The 23,725-nt window shown below is 41.6% G+C and overlaps 2 protein-coding genes across 2 annotated transcripts; one reads left to right on the top strand and one right to left on the bottom strand.

Moving 5' to 3' along the window:
* Nucleotides 1-329: 329 nt before the first annotated feature.
* Nucleotides 330-8,550, bottom strand: LOC120510834 (uricase-like). The gene is made up of 8 exons (XM_039727106.1): nt 8,485-8,550; nt 7,831-8,166; nt 6,964-7,080; nt 6,757-6,835; nt 3,457-3,643; nt 2,841-2,964; nt 2,451-2,534; nt 330-1,658 (listed from the first exon to the last, which is right to left on the bottom strand). The coding sequence occupies exons 1-8, from the start codon at nt 8,548-8,550 to the stop codon at nt 1,521-1,523; spliced, it is 1,131 nt and encodes a 376-aa protein (XP_039583040.1). The 3' UTR covers nt 330-1,520.
* Nucleotides 6,717-19,372, top strand: DNASE2B (deoxyribonuclease 2 beta). The gene is made up of 7 exons (XM_039727056.1): nt 6,717-6,855; nt 9,442-9,591; nt 13,120-13,297; nt 14,566-14,647; nt 15,652-15,813; nt 17,334-17,531; nt 18,077-19,372. Exons 2-7 carry the CDS (start codon nt 9,479-9,481, stop codon nt 18,430-18,432), a joined length of 1,089 nt encoding a protein of 362 aa, XP_039582990.1. The 5' UTR covers nt 6,717-6,855; nt 9,442-9,478; the 3' UTR covers nt 18,433-19,372.
* The last annotated feature ends 4,353 nt before the right edge of the window (nt 19,373-23,725 follow it).

Consider the following 23,725-nt stretch of genomic DNA (forward strand, 5'->3'; position numbering starts at 1 on the left):
TACGTAGTAAATAGTCAAAAGCTAGTTTGTTTTTTAATGTTGCTCTTTATTTGCCTTTAAAAGATACATTAATAAATTAAAAGCACCTAGAAGTGACAGAAGTAGCAAGACATAAGCCCACAAGTACAATACAACACAATCTAAGAAGGTAAGCAAGCATGTCCCCAGGAAAAGCTACAAAATGTTGTAAATAAAGCTTTCAGAATTGGCTGGTTACCAGAGAACATCACAGCTGGGACAGCCTCACTCCGTGGTGTCATTTTTCCTGCTGTTCAAGGGATAGCTCAGGCTGGTGGAGTGTTCTCCTCTTGCATGAGGAGAACTCTGTTATGCCCTGCTCATCAAGGCAAATTTCTATCTTGCAAAGCATCTCAAAATGTCACACAGAGCAGGACATCTCCCCCATTTTTGGTGCCTGTGAATTTAGTGATTGTACCCAGAGCAGTGCTGCATGTCTGCCAAACTCAGGAGGCACAAAGGCAACTTAACTGCCGTTTTTAGTTTGGGCACTTCCCACTTGATTTGTACTCTGTCACATGGAGTCTGTGAAAATGACACTCGAAGAAAATGAGGGAAAGGGTTAGAAGCTGTTGGAAGCTCAGGATGATTACTGTTGAAAATGTGGTAGCCACAGTTCGTGAGAATTATTGACTGTATTGTTTTATCACAATGTTCAAAGCTATCACCTGGGGTAACTAAAGTAAAATATGCATTATCTGTCTGTCTAGTTTTCTCCCTACCCCTCCCAAATGTAATAGGGCTACATAGGTTGACTCCTGCCTGCTCAGAAGTCATGATAAGATTATTAGACTAAAGAAAACTATTTAATTAAACCTACAGAGATAGCCCAAACCCTCAAATGACCTCAGTGATTAATGTAAAAGTACTGTACTAACTACAGTCTGAGTAGCAGCAGCAGTCATGCAGTCAGATTACATGCAGAGAAAGTAGTCAACAGCTGGAACTATTACACCACAAAGGAGATATGAGAGATGCTTTTTTCTTCTTTCTGTTTTTCATTTCCTGCTTAAAGAAATCCTGATTCTGACTGATTCCTTGTTCAGTCACTGGGTGAGAACCTCAGCTCTGTAGATCAGTGTGGCATCAGGGGGTCATGATAGGTTATGTCAATGAAACAGCAGGTCTTATGCCTGTATATTCATCTTACTGAAGAAATATTAATAAAGAGAATATAGAGGTTCCCTGATTTTACATGTTACAGACATCAAAGTAATTGTTTCATTAAAAGGTTTAGGAATAGCTAGTTTAAAAATTAATTTACTTAATGTTTCCAGCTGGGATTTTCAAAAGAACTTAGGGCACTTCAGTCTGCAAATTGCACTGGAAGTCAGGGACAGACTTTGATTTCCGATTTCCAGAGGATCCTTCATAAATCCCATGTTTAGGAGTTCATAGAGAGGGAAAAGCAGTCAGCAATGGAAGAGGCCAATAAGGAGTAAACATTGATAGGAAAGCCATGCTATTAAGTTTATCAGGAAGGTTGAGTAGAGCCAAGAGGTTTAGTTTCCCTGGGCAGCCGCCAGTCCAAACTGACATCTCCTCTCATCTCTCAGCATGTGGCCTTGTGCTTCAAAAAACTTCTTCCGGCCAAGTGTGCAAGCACAGGAGCCATAAGGAGTTTCCACTGGAACCAAAACCTGAGGGGGAAGAGCACAAACACAAAGGTTATGTTTGAGACAGGGATATGCCAGCAGAAAATCCAGCTATTCACCTCCTTAATAAAATCATGCCCAGACCTTTTCTCCCTCTTAGGAACATCAGTGGTAGATGCTGACATTATCACAAGTAAAAGTGTATCTGTAATGTCCACCTGAAGGAGGGGAAGGGTAGGAGAGCACAGTAGCAGAATCCCAAGACTTTGGAGGGAGACTAGAGCATAAACAGACTATAGACCGTCGATGTCAATGGAATAACCCAATTTTTCTCTTTCATGTGAGGGTAACGTGACAGACTCATCTGGACTTAGCTGGCAGCTAGAGCAGCTGTGGAGGGAGGAGCAAATACACCTCACGCCCTACCTGTTGCCCTCTGCCTGATCCCAGGCTTGTATGTAATCCACTGTTGAACCAGTCGGGGATGCCACAGTGCATCCTGCTTGGGTAAAATGCATGGGTTGACATTATAATTGAGAGTGAAATTCAGTGGAGAAAACAGGAATAATTTGTCAGAGACAATCTCTGTTTCAGATCCCTTTGATGTCCAGAGTATTCCACTTGACCTTTAGCTTTTTTCAATAACGCAAAAAGACAATTATTTATTCTCCTATTGTAATCAGTTTAAGTCTTTTTTTAGCGGTAATGTGGAGCTTTTACTGGGACTGGGAGAAAGTTTGCTCACTTTAACTCTGTTTTATGTAGAACTGCTGCTATGCTTTGAGGCTGAGTATTTCTAAAGAGGGCAGTCAAGTTGTATTTGAAGCATTTACTTACTTCTTTGTCATTGGTCAAGCCTAGATTCTTCATGTCTACAATATTATAAAAAGTGTTGTTCAAGACGACTTCTATGACCTGTACCTGAAATCATGAAAATGGATGAGACAATGAATTAGGGCACCTTTTCAGTCAACAGCCTGGCAGGCTTTTCACTCTGTGTAAAAAAGAACAATGCCACGCCCTGAGTACAGTTGATCAAATGCCATCTAGTGAACATGTGTGGCACACCTTTCACTTTTATTCAAATGCTGCCAAGAGCTGAGTGATGTTCTCCCCCACTGTGTTCCCAGGCTGGGGAGTTTCCAGTCTTAGAACTGATTAATTCCAGTGGTGCAATTAACATTCACTATTGTTGAAGTAAAACATCATTAGGAGGAAAGAAGATACCTGTGGCACTCTGGAAAGCACAAGCATCTGGATAGAGTTGACAGTTTTCTGGTAAGAGGGTGAATATTCCCCACAGTCAGGTGGTCCAGCAAAGGCTTCAAGGATACATTCACGGATTTTCTTCCTAGAGGTAACACAGGTTCTTATAAAACTTTGAATCAGCTGTCTCTGCTTAGATCTGTAATGCTCTGCTGTGGGGTGGTTTTTGTTTCTATTTTGCATGTCTTTTCTGACAAATATATAGCCCATGGGATTTTATGGAAGAACAAGTTGTCCTTTCACCCAAATTCTGTTTCCTCTTCCCACTCCTGCCAGATATATAATTCACAAAAAGGTTTTGTTAAAACTATTTAACAAAATAGTTATTTTATTCTCCTAAAGTGTTCTGTACTGAACACTGAACTGTTCATTTGAATCCTGTCCAATGATGTACCCTTAGAGAGAGAAGTACCCCAAGACATGCCCCTCACCCCTCATAACAAGAGCTTATTGCTGTCACTGAGACCTGTGAGTGGCTGGTGCACAGCAGCTGTGGATCCCTTAGACCTTCTGTATGGTATAGAGGGACTTTGTGAGTACAGACTGGGAAATTAATATTACTTGATATAACATATACCATATGCAGTTAAAGTCAAAGTCCTTGCATTCGCCATATGACCATTTGCAGAAGAGCTCTCCACACAGAATCCTGTCATGTCTTTCAGGAAGTGTGGTGTGTTCATTCTTATAAAAGCCTTCAAATCCAGACTGTGTTGTCTTCATAAGTTTCAGGTCCTTAATTCCAGCAAAGACAACCAGAGGACCTGTGATTGAAAATTACAAGAAAATATGAGCTTCTTTTCACACAAAGAAACCAACCTTTGGGTGCATACTTGCATTGACAGCTCCAGTGCCAGAAAGCAGACAATAACTTTCTGCAAACTGATATTGGCAGAAAGGTAAGAGACAAGATGGAAACTACTGAAGTCAGGCTCAGTCTGGAAAATGGAGAATCCCATCAAGTGATCTGCAGTTAAGGAGAACTGAGGATGGAATTGGGACGTGTTGGGTTGGCTTGTGCTGATGTCAATTTAGGAATGGCTCTAAAGAGAAATTAAATAGGCTACCAGTGCTGTGATGGTGCCTTTTCCAAGAACACGGAAAAATGTAAAAATTATCTGTATAAAGACAGAGCCTCAGTCAGTAATTTGCTTTAGATGCCTATCCTGTTGGGAGTTTTGCATCTCTGAGAATGAGAGCCAGGAGCCAGTGCAAATCCCTGCAGTTCAGCTAATGAGCAGGAACTGGCACTGATACAGATGCCACCCACAGGTTCAAACTGACAGTGGCTTTGCTCTTAGCCACTATTTATAAAACGAGCTGTCGAGGATTGCTGCTGCATGGGTGGATCATCATCTTCTAAACACCAAGCAGTTGCGACTTGAACTTTTTCTGCTGACACCTTTTGAACAGCAGCTATTTCAATTTCAAGCAGTCATTTAGAGGACACCAAGGTGGTAACTGAAAATCTCACTGACCAGAGCTGCCAAAAAACTTATTCAGAAAAGAGAAACTTCATGGCATGCAGGCTTATTCAGCACCTGTACAGATAGTCAGGGGCTGAAGTCCAAGCTGCTGGTTTTGTGCTGCTCTTGGTGCTCATACTAGCTAGTTCAAAATTCATCCTTAAATATGTCAAGTGCATTGTAATCCTGCCTTGGATTGCTCCTTTGGAGGACTCACAAATTTTGTCTTTAAATTATGTCTTTGAAGGAATTTATACTGGAAATAATTCCACCATGGTAGGTATTTTCGATATTGCATAGTTGCTTAGAGGTTTGGGTGTTTTTAAACTGCTCTGTGACTGGATATTTCTGACACTGTTTCTTATCTATTTCTTTTCTTATTTACATTCATTATTGATTTTGAATCAGTCTAAGCAGATGTATCTATCATTTTGCCTATGCCCCCCCATTATTTACTAAAGCTGTAAAAATATCTAAAAAAGAGACCTTGGACAGTATATTTTGAGGTTTGTACAGATCTTGAATAGTTCATCACTTGGGTATAAGACTGTGACACACAGGTTTTAATGTAGTGCAGGTACTATCAGTGAACCTGGAGAGATATTTATCCTGTATTGAAATACTTACCCTTATTTGAAAGAGCTCCTTGCAACAAAAGATTGACTGAAAGGCTGGCTGGCTGTGCAGCAATCAGCCTGAAACTTGCTCCAAAGGAGACAGCACCCAGGGAGAGTTTCCAAGGTGAACAGCTCATGCTGTGCTTTCAGGAGGCTTTGTGCTCATGCTGTCTTCAGTTGACAAATTTTGATTCTGTTAAGTTACTTAAAATGTTCTGAGTTTCCAAAAAACTCTGAGCCTTTTATCAGCTGATACAATGGCAAAACATAATTCTATTAAACCTCACTAGGGTTTTTTTTTCATTATAAGAAAATTATTAAACAATAGGATTAACTGAGAAATTAACTGAACTCCCGTGTCTGGCTGATAGGTGCATAGGAGGATGCTAAATATAGAGAACATTCTCTTAGAAGAAAAATAAAAGTGATTTGAAAATCATCACTTTGGTTATTGTTCACCTAGGCAGGGAATTCTAAAGAAACAACTAAAGGGCTACATGAAGGGAAGGCTTAAGAAGGAAAGGTAGTTTCTTCAGTAAGCCGTAAAAGCTTTCTGTTTGTGTAGAATCTGAAGTTGCAGAATTACTTGTTAAGTTTTCATGATGATGAAAAATTTAATACAATCTACGTTAAGAGCAGCAGCTTTTCAAAAATATATAGCCTCTTTTTGTTTGTTTATTTTTTTTTTAAATTCGGGTGTCTTTTAAAACATTTTCCAGAAAATACAGTCAATACTATTGAGGCTGCCAAAGGTACAGGAGTAGTTAACAATACTAGAAATATTAAAAAAGTGCCAAGAGGCACTGGAGACTTGTTCAGGTTTTCTGTGTTCTTTCAGCAGGAACACAGGAACAGTGCTCAGATGGACCTTTCAAAACTTGTGTCCTGTCTGCAAGTGAAACAGGTCTTGCCACTGGTTCTGGACAGGATGGGAAATAGTTCTAAGTTACATTAATGTAGTATAGACAGGTACTGAACTAATGCCCAAGCCCTCTAAATCCATTATGTGAAATGATATAGTGGTCTCAGCTCGGTTCCCAGTAATCCAGGAGATGAGTTAAACAAAACACCATCACAGTGAGACTTAACTTGGGCTTTTGTTGCAAGCTATAGCAAGCAGAGATAATTTTTACACTCCCTTTGGAATGCCAATTCATGGACAGACAGCAGAGCTTGAAAGCCTGTCTTTAAAGTATCACAAAACTCTTGGTCAAGCCAAATACTGCTTTGTTTATGCGTGGTGTGCAAAAATAGTAGGCACACTGAAGTATTTTCATGTGAAAAATGGTTCACATATAGACCAGACTGCTCACTATGCTCAAGCTAGTCTGGCTTGCAGCAATGAAACTGTTTCCTTAGAAATAAAATCAGAGCATGTTGACAGGAGTTTGAAAATGACTGCAAACCAGGCAATTGGCCTGCAGCAGTGTGGTATCAGGTAAGGATCATAGGAGACTGCAGGTTGTAGTATAAGGTAGAAAAGTAAGCAGCCTGTTCTCAGAAGGCTGTTAAATCCTGTGGCAAGATGTAACAGTTCTGCCAGATGTGCTGTTGTAACCATTCCATGTTTGGGATATACATACAAATGGGAGCTACATTACTTCTTCAGCCATATCTCCGAGATCAAGAATGTCAAAATTACATGATAAAAATCTTCTTTGGATTAGACCTCTGGAGCAGTTTGGCTGTGCCCTAAGCCCTGTAACAGCCATAGCTATCTCTAAAGCCATCTTCATCTCTCATTGGCAGAAATATTTACAGAGAAGTAGGGGATGCTGCCAATTCTTTTCTCACCATTCCGGCACTGCTCAGCTTCACAAAAGTGGATCCCATCAGGAACACATATGAATGAGTGGATGTGGGGAACGCCATCCTGAAATTTAGAGCAGACATGTAAGTAAAAGTGCCATAAATATTATTATGTTAATTTGAAAACAGGAGCTAAGAGAGTGAGGAATGACTACAGCATAAACAAATGGAATGTATTAGTATTTTAGATACCTCATGCAGACGTTGCCATGGTACTTCTTGAACGTAGGCTTTGACGTACGCCACTTGGCAAAATGTTGTCATGAAGTGATTGCAGATATCTATAGCAAATTGTTCTAAACTTGGGATCTAAGGCAGCAAACAGTATTATTAGAAAGAAGCAATTACCTCATGTACAAAAGTAGATTTTTCTGGTTGTTGTAAGTATTTGGGAAGAATCAGAAAAACACATTTCTCTTATTTCTAGCTTGGCTCACTGTGCCCAGTCATTTGACCAGCTTGCAGCATATACTGCAAATAGCAGCTGTAGTTGTTTCAAAAATCTTCCATTCTGTGGTACAGTGAGCTGCAGCTCTTGGACTGAGAGAAACTGCTGCAGTAGCCTTATGCTTTGAGAATATAATGCTGAAATAATAATTTATCACTATTTTTCTGATTGATATGGTGATATTCTAATTAAGTTTTACAGGGTAAAGATGGGATTTCATTACGGAGAAATTTAGTGCTACAGATTGTCATTATGATACATGCAATTGATGGCAGTAAGAGCACAGAAGAATTAAAAGGCGTCTCATATTTTGAGATCTTCTGTTCAAAGATACTGTATAGGAATAATGCGGGATTATGGGCTATTTTTTTTTTTAATATGGCTTTTATATGACAAATCCACAAAAACCAGTGCTGGCCCTTGAGAAAAAAGGCTTTGGAAAACTAAGAAAGAGTCCACAGGACAAGCAGTGGAGGAGGAAAACTAAAATCACTGAAAATTACTTTGGTACTGATCTGATATGCAAATTGAAAATAAAAAAGTAAGTATAACAAATACTTCCAAATGAAGTTGCAAGAAACAGCAAGGCTAGTTAAAAAAATTAAAAATACCCCATTTTTTTTGGCCAACACCAGGACAATATTCTTTATGGTGTCTGTAGGTATCACAAGAGAATTGTTTCCTTCCAGGTACTCCTGAGGAGAAGTCAGCCGGAGATGAGCACACACTTCCACTTCTTTAACAAACTCCTTCTTTCCCTCTTTATGAAGGCGAAGGAACTTAATTGTATTCTTGCCATATTCACAGTTGAGGACTTCAATGTCCTTGATCTGCAAAGAAAACACGTGGCAGTAGTAAAGAAGTGCAGTGGAAGCCTGAGTTATGCTGTCATGAAATAATGTCAGTGAAACACAAACAGTGCTTATGGCCTTTATTTTTGTAGTGTCCTATGATAATGAGAATATTTTCATTATAAATTCCAGAGTCCTGACAGGAAGAAAAAAATGCTTTAGGAGACTATTATTGTATTAGTAGCAGCTGTGATAAAATTTTAAAATTTTCTGGGGGACAGATTATAGAGGAGTCACAGTGAACTAATCTCCCTTTTGTCATCTGTGAATTAGTCCTGACTATATAGACCTTCACTGAGTCTGTTCTCTGGGATCATTGGTTTTCTTTCCATTAAGCCCTGTTATTAAGTTTTACCCTGCTTCTGTCAAACACACCCCATTTACACATCTCTTACAGTGTTGGAGAGGCTGTACTAGCAAGGTGACAACATTCTCAAAGGTTGTGAGGATTTCTGTTGTGCTAAAATACCCAGAGCTCATTGTACAAGACTTTCCATGAGGCTGAAATAGCCCATACTCTGTATTAACAACTTTTAATGTAAATCAGCCCCTTTTCATTTAGGCATAATGAGGATGGAGAAAGTGCATTTTCCACACCAAAATATAAATTGAAGCTTTTTATGTGTGGTTGCTAAAAGATTATCAGATGTGAAATCGCTCCATTCAGACATGTTTGTTCCTAAGAGAAATGTTAATGCACTTTAAAAATAGTTGAAAAAAGCATTAGCGAATTGTAAGTAAATTCATTTGGTTCAGAGATCAGAGCGTTTCTGCGGCTCGGTCCGCGGGGGTGACTGGAGGTGCCCAGCGCCGGAGCCGGCACCGGGCGGGGCTCTGCCCGGGGGAGAGCGTTTCTGCGGCTCGGTCCCCGGGGGTGACTGGAGGTGCCCGGGGGTGACTGGAGGTGCCCAGCGCCGGAGCCGGCACCGGGCGGGGCTCTGCCCGGGGACCCCTCTGCGGGCGAGGGGCGAGGGCTGGGCGGAGGAGTAGTGAGCTGGGATGATGTTGTTTTTCTGTCTGAACACAAGGGTTTTTTTCAGATAGTTGTGAAAAATTTGTACGTCAGTCATGGAGAACTGAAAAGAAAACAAAAAAGGGTTTCGCTATCTGCCGGTTGGAGCTTTTTTTAAAGCAGAATACCATGAATATTGTAAATAGCCAAAATATATTTTTTCTGGTTTTTTGCCAAAAACATAGCTTGTCAACTGTCATTTTGTTGCCCGAAGAAGTGGTCAGCAGTTCCGGCGGCTCCCAGGAGCCCTTGCCCCGCTGTCCATGCCTGCTGTGCCGGTTTCCCAGGCCGTGCCGGGTGCGCTCCCTGCTCCGTGGGCAGGAGCTGACAGCTCTCCAGCACAACTTCTCCTTTTACAGCCACCCGGGGCTCGCCCTGCGCAGCCGGGAAACCAAAATGCCGGCGGGATCTGCTTGGTGGCACCCTGCGCTGCTCTTGGCTCTCTCCTGCGTGCCCCTGTGGGCCGCTGAGATTTCCTGCAGGAATGAAGACGGGGAGACGGTGGATTGGTGAGTACATGAGTGCAGGGCAGAAACGCTGGGAGAGTAAATAAATACATTGAGATTAAACCGCGGTACGGGGGTGGATCACCGAGAAGCAGTGCGAAGGCAGTCGCTGGCTCGCTGCTGTTGGCATGAGAGTGGTGGCGGAATGCTGCCTTTGAAAAACCTGGGATAAGTCACTGAAATCTGATTTCATTTCCCTCAACCAACCACGGTGCAGCTTCGTGACTAACTGCAGAACAATCGAATAATCACGGTTTTACACAGCGTTCACGTCTGATGATCAAAGGCAGCACAACCTGTGCTGCGGAGCTGAGCCGCCCCGGGCCGGCGGCAGCGGCGTGGCCCAGCGCCTTGCCCTGCCGCTGGAGCAGAAGCCGGGGCAGCGCCGGTGCCATCCCGCTGCCAGCTGCGAGCCCAGCTTCGGGTGTGAAATGATTAATTGGATTAATGAGCTTTCAAGATGAAAAGATGTACAATTGCATAATATCCAGCCCAGATTTTAAAAGTGAATTGAGGGCTCTTTAAAAAGAGCTTCCTGAAGATAAATATCAACCAATTTTAAAAGAAAAATGTCTTTCTTGTGAGCAACGATTAGTTTGGATACAAGTGCTAAAGAAGTAGGCCCATCCCTTTCCTTGTACGCAGAGCTGACTGCAGGGAAGGCAGGTGCTCCTCGCACCACAGGCAGGAGCACAAAGCTGGCTTTGCTCTCTGCAGACATAGCTTCAATGTATGAGGGTCTAATCCATCCCTATGACTTGTCACCTTTGCCAAGGCCCTTCTGGATAATGTAATTTTTTCAGGAATCATACTCTTAGTTGGTGCAACTATCCAGGAACTTAAAGGTATGAGATATTTTGTTTCTCTCTAAACTGGATTTATTACCTTGCAGAATGAGGTTTTTCATGAAAAAGAAATGAACACAAAACCCCAAACAAACAAAAAACAAACAAAAGCCATAGACCAATATATATACAAACTATCAATTTCTTAGATGAAGGCAATTTTTGTATTAAAATTTTCTGAGAAACTCTTTGAAGGCTGGGGCTAGGAGTAATTCGCCTGTGCCTCAATGCCACTGCCAGTGATGTGGGGCCTGTTCCAGGAGGGAACTTGGGGTTCTGCACAGGCAAATCCATGTTCCCTTTCACAAATTTAGCAGGTAGGACAGGTGGATTACCTTTTCAATATGCCCTGATCAAAAGAAGAGAAACTTGTCTGTCTGCTGAGGTCATTCTGGTTTACTAAAAGGAGTCAGCCTTTGGATTCTGGATTTGGTTGCTACGAAACTGACAGGAGAAGCAGAACTGAAACTGCTGAGAAGAGCCTCCTCTTAAACAAAAGATGTCAATGTCCTTTTAAACAAACAACACTGCGTTATTTTCAGCTAGCAGCAGGTTTGTGTGAGTTCCTGCTCTGCGGTGGTTTCATCCTGCAGTATTCCATAACTGCTCAATGTTCACACACCTTGCATTTGCCGCTGAACCAGAGGGATCACTTGTTTATCTGCCCTGATCCCGTGTGTGCTCCCCAGCTGGGCTGGCAGGACCTGCGCGGGCAGAGTCTCTGCTGTGTTCTCACTTCCCTCGGGATCTCGCCCCGCAATCCTCGCTGCAGCTCCCACATGGCCCCAGCACCGGCTCTCTGAGGAGGGCAGAGCCATTCTTTTATTCATCTAAACTCACTGTTCACTGTGGGAAGCCTTCCCTGAGAGTAAAAGCCAGGACTTTGCTTTCTGAGAAATGCTGAGTCAGGGACTGAAGCCACTATGCACATTGTTTGTTTGGGTTTTCTTTTTAGGGAGTGGGGAGGAAGGGAAGAAGCAAAGATGGGATTCTTGCTTGTAAGTTGTGTTCAGTCACAAGAAAACAATGTGACAATGCTAATCTGGTCTAAGCGGATTTGCTCTTTCTCGGTTCTCAGGAAAATAACTTTTACTCTGCTCCCACAAGTGCCTAAGTTCTTGAGAAATTTCCTGTGCATGAATGGCACTAAAGATTTTATACAACTTTAATTGGTAATACACTCAGCTGGCTTTCTGGAAAGAGCCAAAACATGGATCTACTGGGAATTGGCAGGCAATTTCCTGATAGCTCAATGACTAGCACTTCATAAGCATATCTGCCTGGTTGGATTTGTCAGATGCAAGGCTGTAAACATTTCCAGAGCATAAACCTTTCAGTACAAAGTAGTTTGGAAAGGCTTCATCTGCTAATTCCTGGATCAGCTCTTACTACTGTAGCCACTGCTATTCCTCTCCTTTCCAAATCTTCATTTCAAATCTTTATTTCAAATGAAGGGATTGTTGTGACTCCTTGAGCATGTATAGGCACAGACCACTCTCCCCAGCCTAGTTATATCAATCACTTTCTTCTCTGTGATCTGTCATCAGAAATGATTTCTCCTGAGATACTTTGAGGAGATCATTCAGTCAGTGGCAATACAGGTGGATTAGCAGGACCACCACTGGTGTGTTTTTCTTCTGCCTGTACGTGTACATTTCCCATGGATTAAATGTTCTTCTCTAGTAAAATGTTTTCCTGCCACTTGCTTACCTGTGTTTGGAGATGTCTTTTGTGAGCAACTTGAGCCTCTAAGTCAACTGAACAAGGTTTACTCCTCCTGATGTGCTTGAGGGGTTAAGCACATGCTGCATTTTTGTTAAATAGTATGGATTGAAAATAATGCCACTCAGTCCTTACTTTTGTTAAATAGTATAGATTGAAAATAATGCCACTCAGTCCTTACTGTTGACATGAATAGCAAATTACTCAATTACAGCTCTCAGAGAAAGTAGCTGAGTTAATTACATTGTGATTAATCCCATGGACTTGCACACTGGGAAAACTTGTTTACTTTGTCAGGAACCTTAGCATGAACTGAACCATTTATTGACAATATTGAGTACTTTACAGTTTTGAAGAGATTTGTATTCCTGGCTAATGGTTTGAAAATTTCCAGTCTGCAACAGTTCATCAGAGTGCAAGTCTCTTATAGAAAGTAGGATTGCAGCTATTTTATCACTTTGCTTTATACTTATTTTTTTATACATATAAGCATAATATAATGCATTTTAAAAAATTCAATATCTAATTTTATCTATTTCATATAAAGCCATATTTATACAATCGTAGAAATTGTTTAACCTGGGGGAATGTTAGACTGGGTTTGGGACCTGAGATTCTTTACCAGAACCAGGAGCAATAGGGATTTCATTGACTCAACTAAGGCTACCTCACATTCTTCAGGGGTACCAACAGCAGTCTGGCCACAGCAACAGGAGTTTGGTGCTGAATCAGCCTCCCTTGCTTGCTAAGAAGCAGCACACATTTGTCTGCAGCAGGAACTGTGCTGCCAAACTGCAGCTGGTTCCCGGGCTGGGTCATTGCCTTGGGGCTGAGATGGCCACACTGCTCCCCCTCCAGCCCAGGCATCCCTGGATTCACCCTCCTTTTTTCTCAGGGAAGGAGATACTCATTCACACATTCAAACAGGGTGGTGGTAAAAACCAATTGCTCTTCTCTGTTGCAGGTTTGCTCTTTACAAGCTGCCGAAGCATGCCAAAGGACAGATTCCCAAGCTGGGACTGGAATACCTGTACATGGATGCCCTGGCTCCACAGTGGCAGCTTGGAAAATACCTCATCAACATGACCCAGAGTGCTCTAGGACAAACACTGCAGCAGCTCTATGAGACATATGAATCCAAGGCAAGTGACATTTTATATTTTTTAGTGTGGTTACTTGATATCATGGGCAGATGACATGAAAGCAGCCAAAATAAGCACATAAGGCCAGGCCTGACTGATAGGTCTGCTAAGACAGATAGAGGGGAGGAGCACCTTGACAGCTGGACAGTTTACTTGCAGTTTTGGCTACAATTAGGGAAATCCTCAAACTTCTAATTTCTAGTCAAGCTTTAGTTAATATAATTAATATAGTTAAGAGTGTTGTCCATCAAAAAAGAGTGCTCATACATTCTCCCTTTGGCTTCTTTTCTGCCATTCATGTTGAGCAGCATCTGAAGTTGTGAATTCAAACCAAGGTCAGTGGTAATTGTTACAGGCACTTGTCCTAAGCCCTGCTATGTGCATGTGTTTCATACTCTGACTCAAATCAAATCTGGGTTTTCATTGTCCCCCTGAAATCACCGTGACTGCTCCAGCTGTGATATGCTACTTTTGACCTTCTTTTTTGCTCCTGTACTCAGGCACCTCACTTACATTTGTGTGAAGTGATTGCAAAATATCACAAGATTTCCCTATAATAATTTTTCCCATCTATGTAGTATTGTTGGGAGTCTGGGTGTGTCTTTGCATTTCTCCTGTGGGTTTGTGGTAGGGTGCAATTAATTTGTATGTAGAAGAGACTCCCAAAAGTCACTCAAATGTTAGCAGTCCAGAAAACTGTCAAATCCCAGGTCTTACTGCAGCTGTAATAAACTGTTTGCAAACTTATAGTACATTGGGAGGGGAGGCATGTCCCAACTCCTTTGAAGTTCCCTATTCAGGGGAAAAAAGGTGTGGCCGTATGCAAATATTTTGCGAAAAAGTTTTAATTGCTTGCCCTTAATAAGAACAGTTGTCATGTCTATTTTTACTCAGCAAATATTTTTACCAGATCTGATTGCTAAATCAGAGAGAGACCCAAAAACCAGAGAGTGGAACTTCTTTGCAAGCAAGTGGCCACTAAACCCATGAAAACTGGCTTAGCAAGCATATTCAGCCTTTGGCAAAGGGCTACTGCAGTGATTGAGAGAGCTTCCACTTCATGTCAGCTGAGGCCCTAATGCTGAGTCTTCAGGTTTATTTTACTGTAAAGTCTGTGGAGACTGTGTCAGCTGAACTGGGAGCAGGATTAGGCTCGTGATGTTCACACAGAGGAATCCTGAATTCTTTCTCCTGTTCCCAGCAAATGTTTGCTTAAATGCCTTCCTCTTACTGAATGTCATGTTTCAGAAATGTATGTTTCCCTGCAGAGGAACACCACTGCATATGTGATATACAACGATGAGGTGCCTGAGTCAGACTCCAAAGGGTCGAAATGTGGACACACCAAAGGTACAAGGGAGAGTCCCAAACTACTATTTTCTCCTTTCTGAAGTTGCAGATAGCATCTGCTTGTCTTTCTGTTTGTCTATCTGCATATCTAAAATTCCTGCCTAAAACAAAACTGAAGAGTGATTTGCATGGTGTGTGGTTTTTGTATAGTCACCTATGCTGCAGCTTCTGTTTTGGTTTTGCTATGCCTGTGCTCTGTGAAGGATCTTTGGGCTTAGGGACTCTGTTTCAAGAGTTGAAACTAATACAAATCCTTTTAGCACCATCCTGTGCCTGATGGCAAAGCAGTACAAGACATGAAGGGAAACATTCCCTCAACAGAAACCCCTCCAAACTTTCTGGGAGGACAAGAAACTGCTGCCAAGGTCATGGAAGCACTGTAGGATGTAGTTACAGAAAATCGAGACTTTAAATGGGTGTAAACTTCAGTGGAGTTTATGTGTTCCCCTGAGGAAGCAGATGGGGTTTGCCCAGCCTGATGAGGAAATGAGCACGTTTTTCAGGGCTGTGTTTTCAGGCTGCAGCAATGGGCACAGCTCAGGAGCATGATCCACCCTGGACGGGAGAAGCATGGCCTGTCTCTGTGCTGCTCCTCCATGGGGGACAGTTTGGTCTGGGAAAGAAGACACAGTGTTGACAGAACCTGTTTCCCTTTGTCCAGTGAATATTTGAAGTGAAGAAAGATGAGCAATGGAGAGATGGTCACAACCACTAAATTGTTGGGACTCTTGAGGACAAAATTTGAGTAGAGGAAGTGGGTGTGAAAGGATCTCTTTCAAATAAAACATGATGACAGTTTGAGTTATGCAGGAAAGAACTGATGCAATTTTAATACTAAATTAGTGTCTCCTATGGTCTATTAATCTGCTCTAGAACAGCTTACTGTAGACATTAACACACTGAAATGTGGTATCTGAAGCAGCAAAACCAAAGTAGGGCACAGCTCTATCATCTCAGGGTTTTTTTCTTCCTTTATTCATTTTCAGTAACTTTTATTTTGACAGGATTTCTGCTCTTGGATAAATCACAAGGCTTCTGGGTGATTCACAGTGTGCCCCTGTTCCCTCCCATCCCTGAGGATGGTTATGGATATCCATCTACTGGGGAGTCCTATGGACAGACAGCCATCTGTATAACCTTCAAATATGATCAGTTCACAGAAATAGGTACGAAAAGCTTCTTACTAAGAAAGTCTTTGTCCCACCACACCTCTCTGATTGCTTTCCTCGAGGTTTCACCTCAAAAATTCCTTGTTCTTGACCTTTTTTTGAGACATTGGAAAACCAAGTGGGGCCTAGAAAAAGCATTCTTGGCTTCAGTTATGTTTATCCAATGATTTCCTGTGTGAATGTGGGAAATTCACTCTTCCACTCTGTTTTCATCTCCCTTGGGGACTATCAGGATAATAATAGTCACAAGTGTATATCAAGAGCAAACTCAGTCCATGAAAACAAATGCTTTGGAAATACAAAGTAGGATGATTAATCACTTTTAACAGTAACAGCTCAGTCAGCAACAGTCATCTGCAGTTCTAAAAAATGTAAGGCAACCACTGCTTGAGCTGGAGTAGTAGCCTTGACTCATCACAAATATGAAGTATGGAATAAATATCACCTAGAATTTTCCCAGTCATTTCTTTGCCACAAAAATTGCCAATACTAAATATATAAAAAAACCCAAAACCCAACAAAATACAGCTGCAAGATTCAGAACTATCTGGCAGTGATAACTGGTACTGGAATGCTGAAAAGGGACTATTGAAAGACATCACAAGAAGTCATATTGGCATGTTCCTCAACTCATTTCACACTGTTTTTTTCACTCTTCACTCACTTAGAAACCTCAAATCAAATGCACATGCTGTGCAAATTGCCAGGCTGGCCACACCTCAGAGCTGTCTAACCCAGGTTCCTGTTTGTGGAAACACATCCATGCATGTGTTTAGCAGAAGAGGACAAAAAATGAGATGCATATGCTAATGCTTTTCCTGCCTCATCCTCCCAGCTTCTGCTAATCTGTGGTTCAGGGATTTCCTGAGCCAGAAAGACTGGAATGTTTCTGATGGATTGGTCTTCTATGAACTCACCAAATGAGCCCATTTGTTTCCTAGTTGTTTATGCTGTCCATGGCAAGGACTTGTACAGTTGAGCTGCGCACTGTTCAGAAAAGGAGATTTCTTCTGCAAATTCAAGCCAGATGCTGAAAGTCAAGTTCTGTTCTCCCTAAAACCAAACCAGACCCTTTGGCAGCTCCTCTGTTTGCATTTGGCTTGGCAGCTGCAACTGACTGGAAGCTAGTCCTGTACATACAGAGAGGTTTGGATTTACACATGATGTCTGGGTGCTCCCTGACTGCAGAGATGCTCGAAGATGAGCATGGGTGGAAGTGGCAGTGGACCAAAACCACCAGTTAACAGTTCTGCTAGAAATTATGGGGTGTAAGTGGAAAGCCTGAGCATACTCTCTCAGCCAGTCTTTGTGCTGCAGGGCCAGTCAGAATACAAAGCAATGCACAAATTCGTGGTTGCTAAAATAAGATACTTTGATACTTAACTCATCCAGGAGGTAGGCTGTGAAGATTAAGAAGGATTTAGGTTTCCTGTCCAAGACAGAACTTTGCTCTCTTGATTGCTTTTCTTTAACCCATTTTAATTCTGCATGTGTTCATTTCTGTGGGTTTTTCTTAGACCAACAGATGCTGAGTTATAATCCAGGAACCTACAGCTGTTCCATCCCTGACATCTTCCAAGCTGATCTCCCAAATCTCCAGAAACTCTGTGCAAAGTCCAGGCTGCCCCCGGCCCCCTTGCGCCACCTGGCCAAGCTCCAGTCAGCTTGTGGGGAAACCTTTCTCCACTTTGCAAAGTCACACTTTTTCATAGATGGTAAGAGAACCTTTTGCTCTCTATATAAAACATTCTCAATTCTTAAAATATCAATTAATAAATTATTTTAAAATTCATAGTCTTTCTGAGGGGGGAAGTAGAAGTCCAACTTCAGAAATAAATGTGACAGAGGGCAAAGTGTGCTGTCCCATCCTAATGTTCCCTCAGCCCCACAAAGCAAAAAACTGTCTGATCCATCCTAAGGTATTCAGCAATTAGATTTTCAGGAAAATTATATTCCATTATCCAACAGTAACAACAAAGAAGAAATAGGGGAGTTGAATTATCTGGGGCTTTTTTGTTATGAAGAGGACTTGCAGGTTATTTTGTCCTTTCCCCTTTTTCATGCTGTGTGTTCATAATAGGTTTTTTAGAAGGAGAAAAAGTATAAATGAACTTCTGAAAAATTCAAAATAAGGGGAGAGGGCAAAATTCCCTCTGGCCAACTTCATGCATTACAATGAAACAAGCACAATTTAATGCCAGTCTGTTCTTAAATGAAGGAACATGAAATACTGATTGCCCACACCCTGTGTTGTTCACAGATATCTATGTGGCCTGGATGGCTCAGGAACTGAAGACTGATTTGTTGGCTGAATCCTGGCAGCGTTCTGGTGAAAAACTGTACTCAAATTGCTCTCTTGACTACCACGTCTACAACATAGACATGATAGGGATGCCATTGAACTCTACCTTTCATTCCATTAATGATCATTCCAAATGGGCTGTTTCAAGGAAATACAAAGATCAGTGGACATGCATTGGGGACTTGAACCGTGCTGCTGAGCAAGCTTGGAGAAGTGGTGGGTTCATCTGTACCCAGAACGAACAGATCTACAAAGCCTTCAGGCATTTGGTAGTCCACTATGAAAGCTGCACTTCTGCTCCCAGAGAGCTGTAGCAAACCATTCCTCCCAACCAACACAGCCCTTGTTATGTGGGAAGTGTAGGAAATCTCTCTCTCTCTGAACTGTATTTTCACTCTGAAAAGCAGCCCTGTGAGTTTCCAGATGTGCTAGGCCATCCCCTTGTAAGCTGTAGGAGCAGCTGCTGGGCAGGTGAAGGGCAGCTGTGGTGTGGGGCCCTCAGGGGGTGTGTGCTGGGCCCTGCTCCACTCCCTGGCTCCTGTCACCATCCGGGATGGGATGGGATGGGATGGGATGGGATGGGATGGGAGGCACCCTGCTGCACGGGGCTGCACCAAAGCACATCTCTGAACACCCTGCACAGGCATCCCTGGGCACCTTGGGAGTGGGGCTGAACCTGGGATAGGAGGGAAAACAGAAACCTCTCTCATGAGCTGGGCTGTCAGCACTGGCAGGTAGCAAGGGATAAGTACCCCCAAGTACTTCAAAATTGCCCTGGATTTCTGGCACTGTTGAGATAAATCACAGCATTTCTGCTCAGCTTTGGCTGAATCTCTAAAAGAGCTGAGAAAATTAGATCCAGACCGGGAGGTGAGTAGATCTGAGGACAGGAAGGCCTCATTTTTATATGATTCATTTTTAGAGAATTAATGAACTTTAAATCACCTTTTAATTATCTGTAACCAATAGCTTGGGAATATTTCTAGTGCTTTTATTCATGTACAGCAATTTTATAAACAAATAAACATGTCCAAAATATGAATAAACAAAATGAGGAGTAACAATGGTCTGTTTACATTCTCTCTCTTCCATCTGTATTTGTGGTTAGTTACAATGTTTTATAGCTGCCAAAGGAAAAATTGAGACAATGAGGAAAAAATATAAAGAGAAGAATATATTTGAAGAAAGATATTTAACCTATATTTTTGTATTTAACCTACATTTTTGCATTACAACAAATGTGGCTTTGATTTTAAATATCTCCAGTCTCAGGCTTAGGACCTGAAGTTTACATGGTCTTTCTATAAAGACAAAGCTGATTTGCAAAATCCCAATACACTCTTGTGTTCAGATTTCAGAAGGGTATCTGTGTTTAATATGTTTCTATTTATATGTTGCTGTCTTTATTTTTCCTGAATTGCTAATATAAACTGCAGTCTGGAGATCTGGCTGTCCACTGATATTTCTCTTTTGCTGTGTTCATAGTTCCCACCACTGAACCTCCATGGGAGCAGGCATAAAGAAATGCCCCACAACCACAAGAAGCTGTCAAAGATTTCTTTCCCTTTTCACCCTGTCCAATCAGCCAAACAATGAAGTGTAAAAAGTGTCAAACTTATTAATTTCAGAAAATACTTGTACATATTTCTTTAAGAGATAATCTGTGTGGCCTGTACAATGAAGGGAATTGTACAGGAATAGGTTTCATAATTAGCCAGTCTGGATCAAAGGCAGCTCATAGCTTGAGTCTCATGGCTCAGTGGAAATAGTTTTCTTGCTTAGATATCCTGCAAGAATTTTTTTTTTATTTTCCTTGCATATGACCCAATAACATTTGATAAATAATTTGTTTGATAATGTTCTTTCTCTGATGCCTGTCAAATTGTTTTACATATTTACTTCTTGTTTTGCTAGCTGTGGTCAAGCAACACCTTTTGTGGCAGAGAAAATTGCCAGTGACAGAGCACTGCGCCATGGCATGGTAGGGCATCACTCAGATAAGCCAAGATCAAATGAATTTATCTTGCCTATCTTTTCATGGCAGACACTGACCTAACCTGCCTGTCTGAGCTCTTGTATCTTGCCCACAGCTTTGTGTAAGCACAACTTCATGTACAGGACTGGCAAGAAATCCTCCGCTGGAGACAGTGCTGGCAAGTTCCCCATGTGTGTCAGAGAGCACCTGGATCTGTGTAACAACCTTTATTTCTTGTAGTATTTTCAAATACTCGGTCACAGGGTTCAGTAGCCAAGAGTCTCTGTCCCACTGGTTGTCACAGCAGTGTTGTCAGCCTCCTGCTCCCCAGGACAGAAGTCACCAGTGCATCACTTGAAATAAGTGCTGATTGCTGTACTTAATTACTTGGTCAATTAATAGTTGTCATAAAGTTTTACAAGACTACTTAAACATTCCTCTTTCATTAAACCAGAACTGGTTGCCTCCATTTTAGCTGTAACTGAGGAGGCATAGAGAGCAGTAGGGAGATGCAGAGAAACAGCTGTACCATACAGCAGTGTAAGCACCTCAGCAGCCTGGCTGTGCACAAACTCATTTCAGTGGTGTAGCAATAAAAAGGCTGCAGATCTGGTTCTCATTTTTTGACTGTAAACAGCTTTAATTCAGTTTTGCTTTTGTTGTGTAACTTCCGTATTTGCATATCTGTGTATTTCTGCTACATGTTATGAAACATGGGCAGACTCTTTGTTTCCCAAAAGAGACTAATAATTAACAAAATAAACAGTATAGATTTTTGAAGGGTTTGTAACTCTAAAAGCCTTCAAAAATGCAAGACCATAAGCTACTTACTCACCCTCATGTGCCTTCACAGCATGCCCTGTCTGACATGTTTACTTTTTGCCTATTTTATATATATTATATATATATAAAAATAAGGTTTTTAAATTTAAAATATGCTGTTCTATTTTAAGACGCCAAACACTCAAGAAATATCTGCCTGTCCCAGTGATTCTGTGCTGCTTCTGCTGCCCACTGCATCCCTTTTGACTGGACAGACTGCTTTGGTTCCTGCCAAAGGGGACACGTGGCGTGGCCTCTCTGCACTTTCAGGGGTCCTGCTCAGCAAAACTGACCCTGCAGAAGGGCCCAAATGCTGGACCCTGGCGTGAAGAGAGAAGAAAGCTGCTGCCTTGTGTGGAAACCTGGAGTCTCCTCTCATCATGCAGGTTTGGCTATTCTGACCCTTGGGCTCTGTTCTAGTTAGACTAAATGAGAACATCTATTATACATGAAAATTGTTTGCCGAGGGAGTAGGAGAGGCCAAAAGCAAACATTATTAATCCACTAAACATTACTGTACTGCAGCCAAGTTTGTAACAAACACAGCAGCAGGGGTGGTTGTTTGCTATAAATTGCCCTGCAATCATTTCCACAAGCCAAGGCTCGGTCCCAGCACGCCTGACACGCTGGTGGGGTGCAGGAAATGCAGACACAGCCTCCCCAAATCCAACCCCTCCACACCAGGGCATCTCCTGCAAGGACAGTACTCTGCCTCCCTGACACTGCTCAAAAAACCTGGCTGGTTCTTCTGTAAACCCCTCTATCCCTGAGGATCCTTCCCTAATGCTGGATTTGTGTGTCAGTAGGGCAGTGGTTTGCTGTGTTAGAACAGTGCAATTTTACACAAAGTTAATGCAAGAGGTCAAAGGAATAGTCATTGAAGAAAAGCTAAAAAATAGGAAAAAAAACTTGAAGGCTTAAAAATTTAAACTGTGTGAAGTTTAATTCCAGCTGAGCAATTACAGTACTGGAGAACAGGCAGAGGCACAGCAGCCTGAGCCCACTTCACAGGGCAGCCTTTGTGGTGGAATTGCTTCTGGTGTCTCCACAGCAACTGAACATACCCTGAGCTCTCATGATGGGAGTGCTGAGCAATGTATTGGAGAATTTCTCCAGGACTTGGGGGCTCCATGCCAGCTGCCTGCCAGCAAGTCAAAGGAAGCTTTGGGAGCAGTTTCTCTGAGCTGGGAACCTTCTTTAAGGCATGCTAATTTAGCCTGGTGCTTTGCCTTGTCACAGGGGTCTGCAGGAATACTTCTGACTAATGAAATGCTCAGTAACATCATTGTGAGAAATTTTTTTAATGTATCAAAGCATCCTTGGCGTTATTAGCATAGCCACATAATTACCCACAGAGAAACTTACACCCATATGTTAACGCCCATAAATTATTGTACAGATTTCTTTTATACCTTTATTTTCAGTTTCTGGGAAGGATACATCACTGGGTACTTAATATAGTCATTGCTTCAGCACATGTAAGCTGCCCATGCCTGCAGTAAAATGTTCAGGAGGCAGAGTGGTGCTGGCAGCGTCATCGGAAAGCTCAGGAAGCCAAAGCCTAACTGTGCTCAGGGTGTGATGCAAGAATATGATGCGCCTCTTTAATTTCACAAGAGGTTTCTTAAAAAGACAGGAATTAAAAAATGAGAACGGAGATGAACAAATTTGTGTTAGGCTGAGAAAAATTTGTGTTAGTATGAGAAAAAACCCTTTGAAGCAGGGAAAAAATTCTTCATAGTAAAAGCAGAGAGCCTGATCTGAAATTCCAAGCTAGGATAGCAATATCAGTGCATTGTAGATATCCTGATACCCTGAGTTGCTAGCCATATGTGTCACATATCTGACACTTTTTTATTTAGACTGAAGATACCAGATTATAGATCTAATCTTCTGAATTTTCTCATAATCCTCACAAATTTGGTATGAATGCTGTAAAAGAAGTGGTGTTTGAGCCAAGAAATCAGTTGTAGCACTTCTAGATCTTGGATTCAGACAGAATAATAAATTTTTTTGTATGCTTATCTTTATGGTCTTTAAATGATATATCCCAGTATTGAGAGTATGCTATTATATGCATATATGGTAAGTTCATTTTACTAAAACTCTTAACTACAAAACATTAGGACTTGACAAATATATCTTGCTTTTTATAAAGAGCTGTGTTACACTTTTACTCAAGGTATTTTAGTAAGTCCTTTTGATTTTATTTTTTTCCATCTGCATTTGCTTGACATTTCTATACAAGGTATCTGCTGACTATTCTGGTTCTCTGTAAGTGGGATAAAAGTAAGGAACATTCTTCCCCTCCTTTGATCACTTTGTATCCTAGGAACTGCAAACTGATGTTCAAATGTTCAAAGCTTACAGGAGCAGAGCATAGTATTTAATGTTGCATGCTGGAGTGCTGGCAATTGCTACAAGTGGTTCACTGTAGTACAGTAGTTTCCAGCATTGCCTCATTTATTAATCATAGAAATGTTGCATGCAAATTAGCCAGAGAGTTGTGCATCATAATACAGTAATCCAAAAATCTGTCTTCACATGTATTAATGCTGCAAATTTCTCACATTATAGCACTGCATGGTTTCTCCATTACATTCCAAAACATGCCAAAAGCTCACTAAAAGCTGTGTCACCGAGTGTTTTCTTCTTGTTGCTTACTTATGACTTTCTAAAGTGTGAGAGTATTTAGCTCCAGGGCCCTTTTGTGTCTGCCGTTTTCCAGGGTTCTTTTTTGGGCTAATGTTCAGTCAGCCAAATATCAATATTTATCTTGCTATAATGCAGTTTAAAAATGTATTTTTTCA

Source organism: Passer montanus, unplaced genomic scaffold (genome assembly GCF_014805655.1).
Source record: "Passer montanus isolate IOZ18808 unplaced genomic scaffold, ASM1480565v1 scaffold60, whole genome shotgun sequence".
In the NCBI taxonomy this organism is placed as follows: Eukaryota; Metazoa; Chordata; class Aves; order Passeriformes; family Passeridae; genus Passer; species Passer montanus.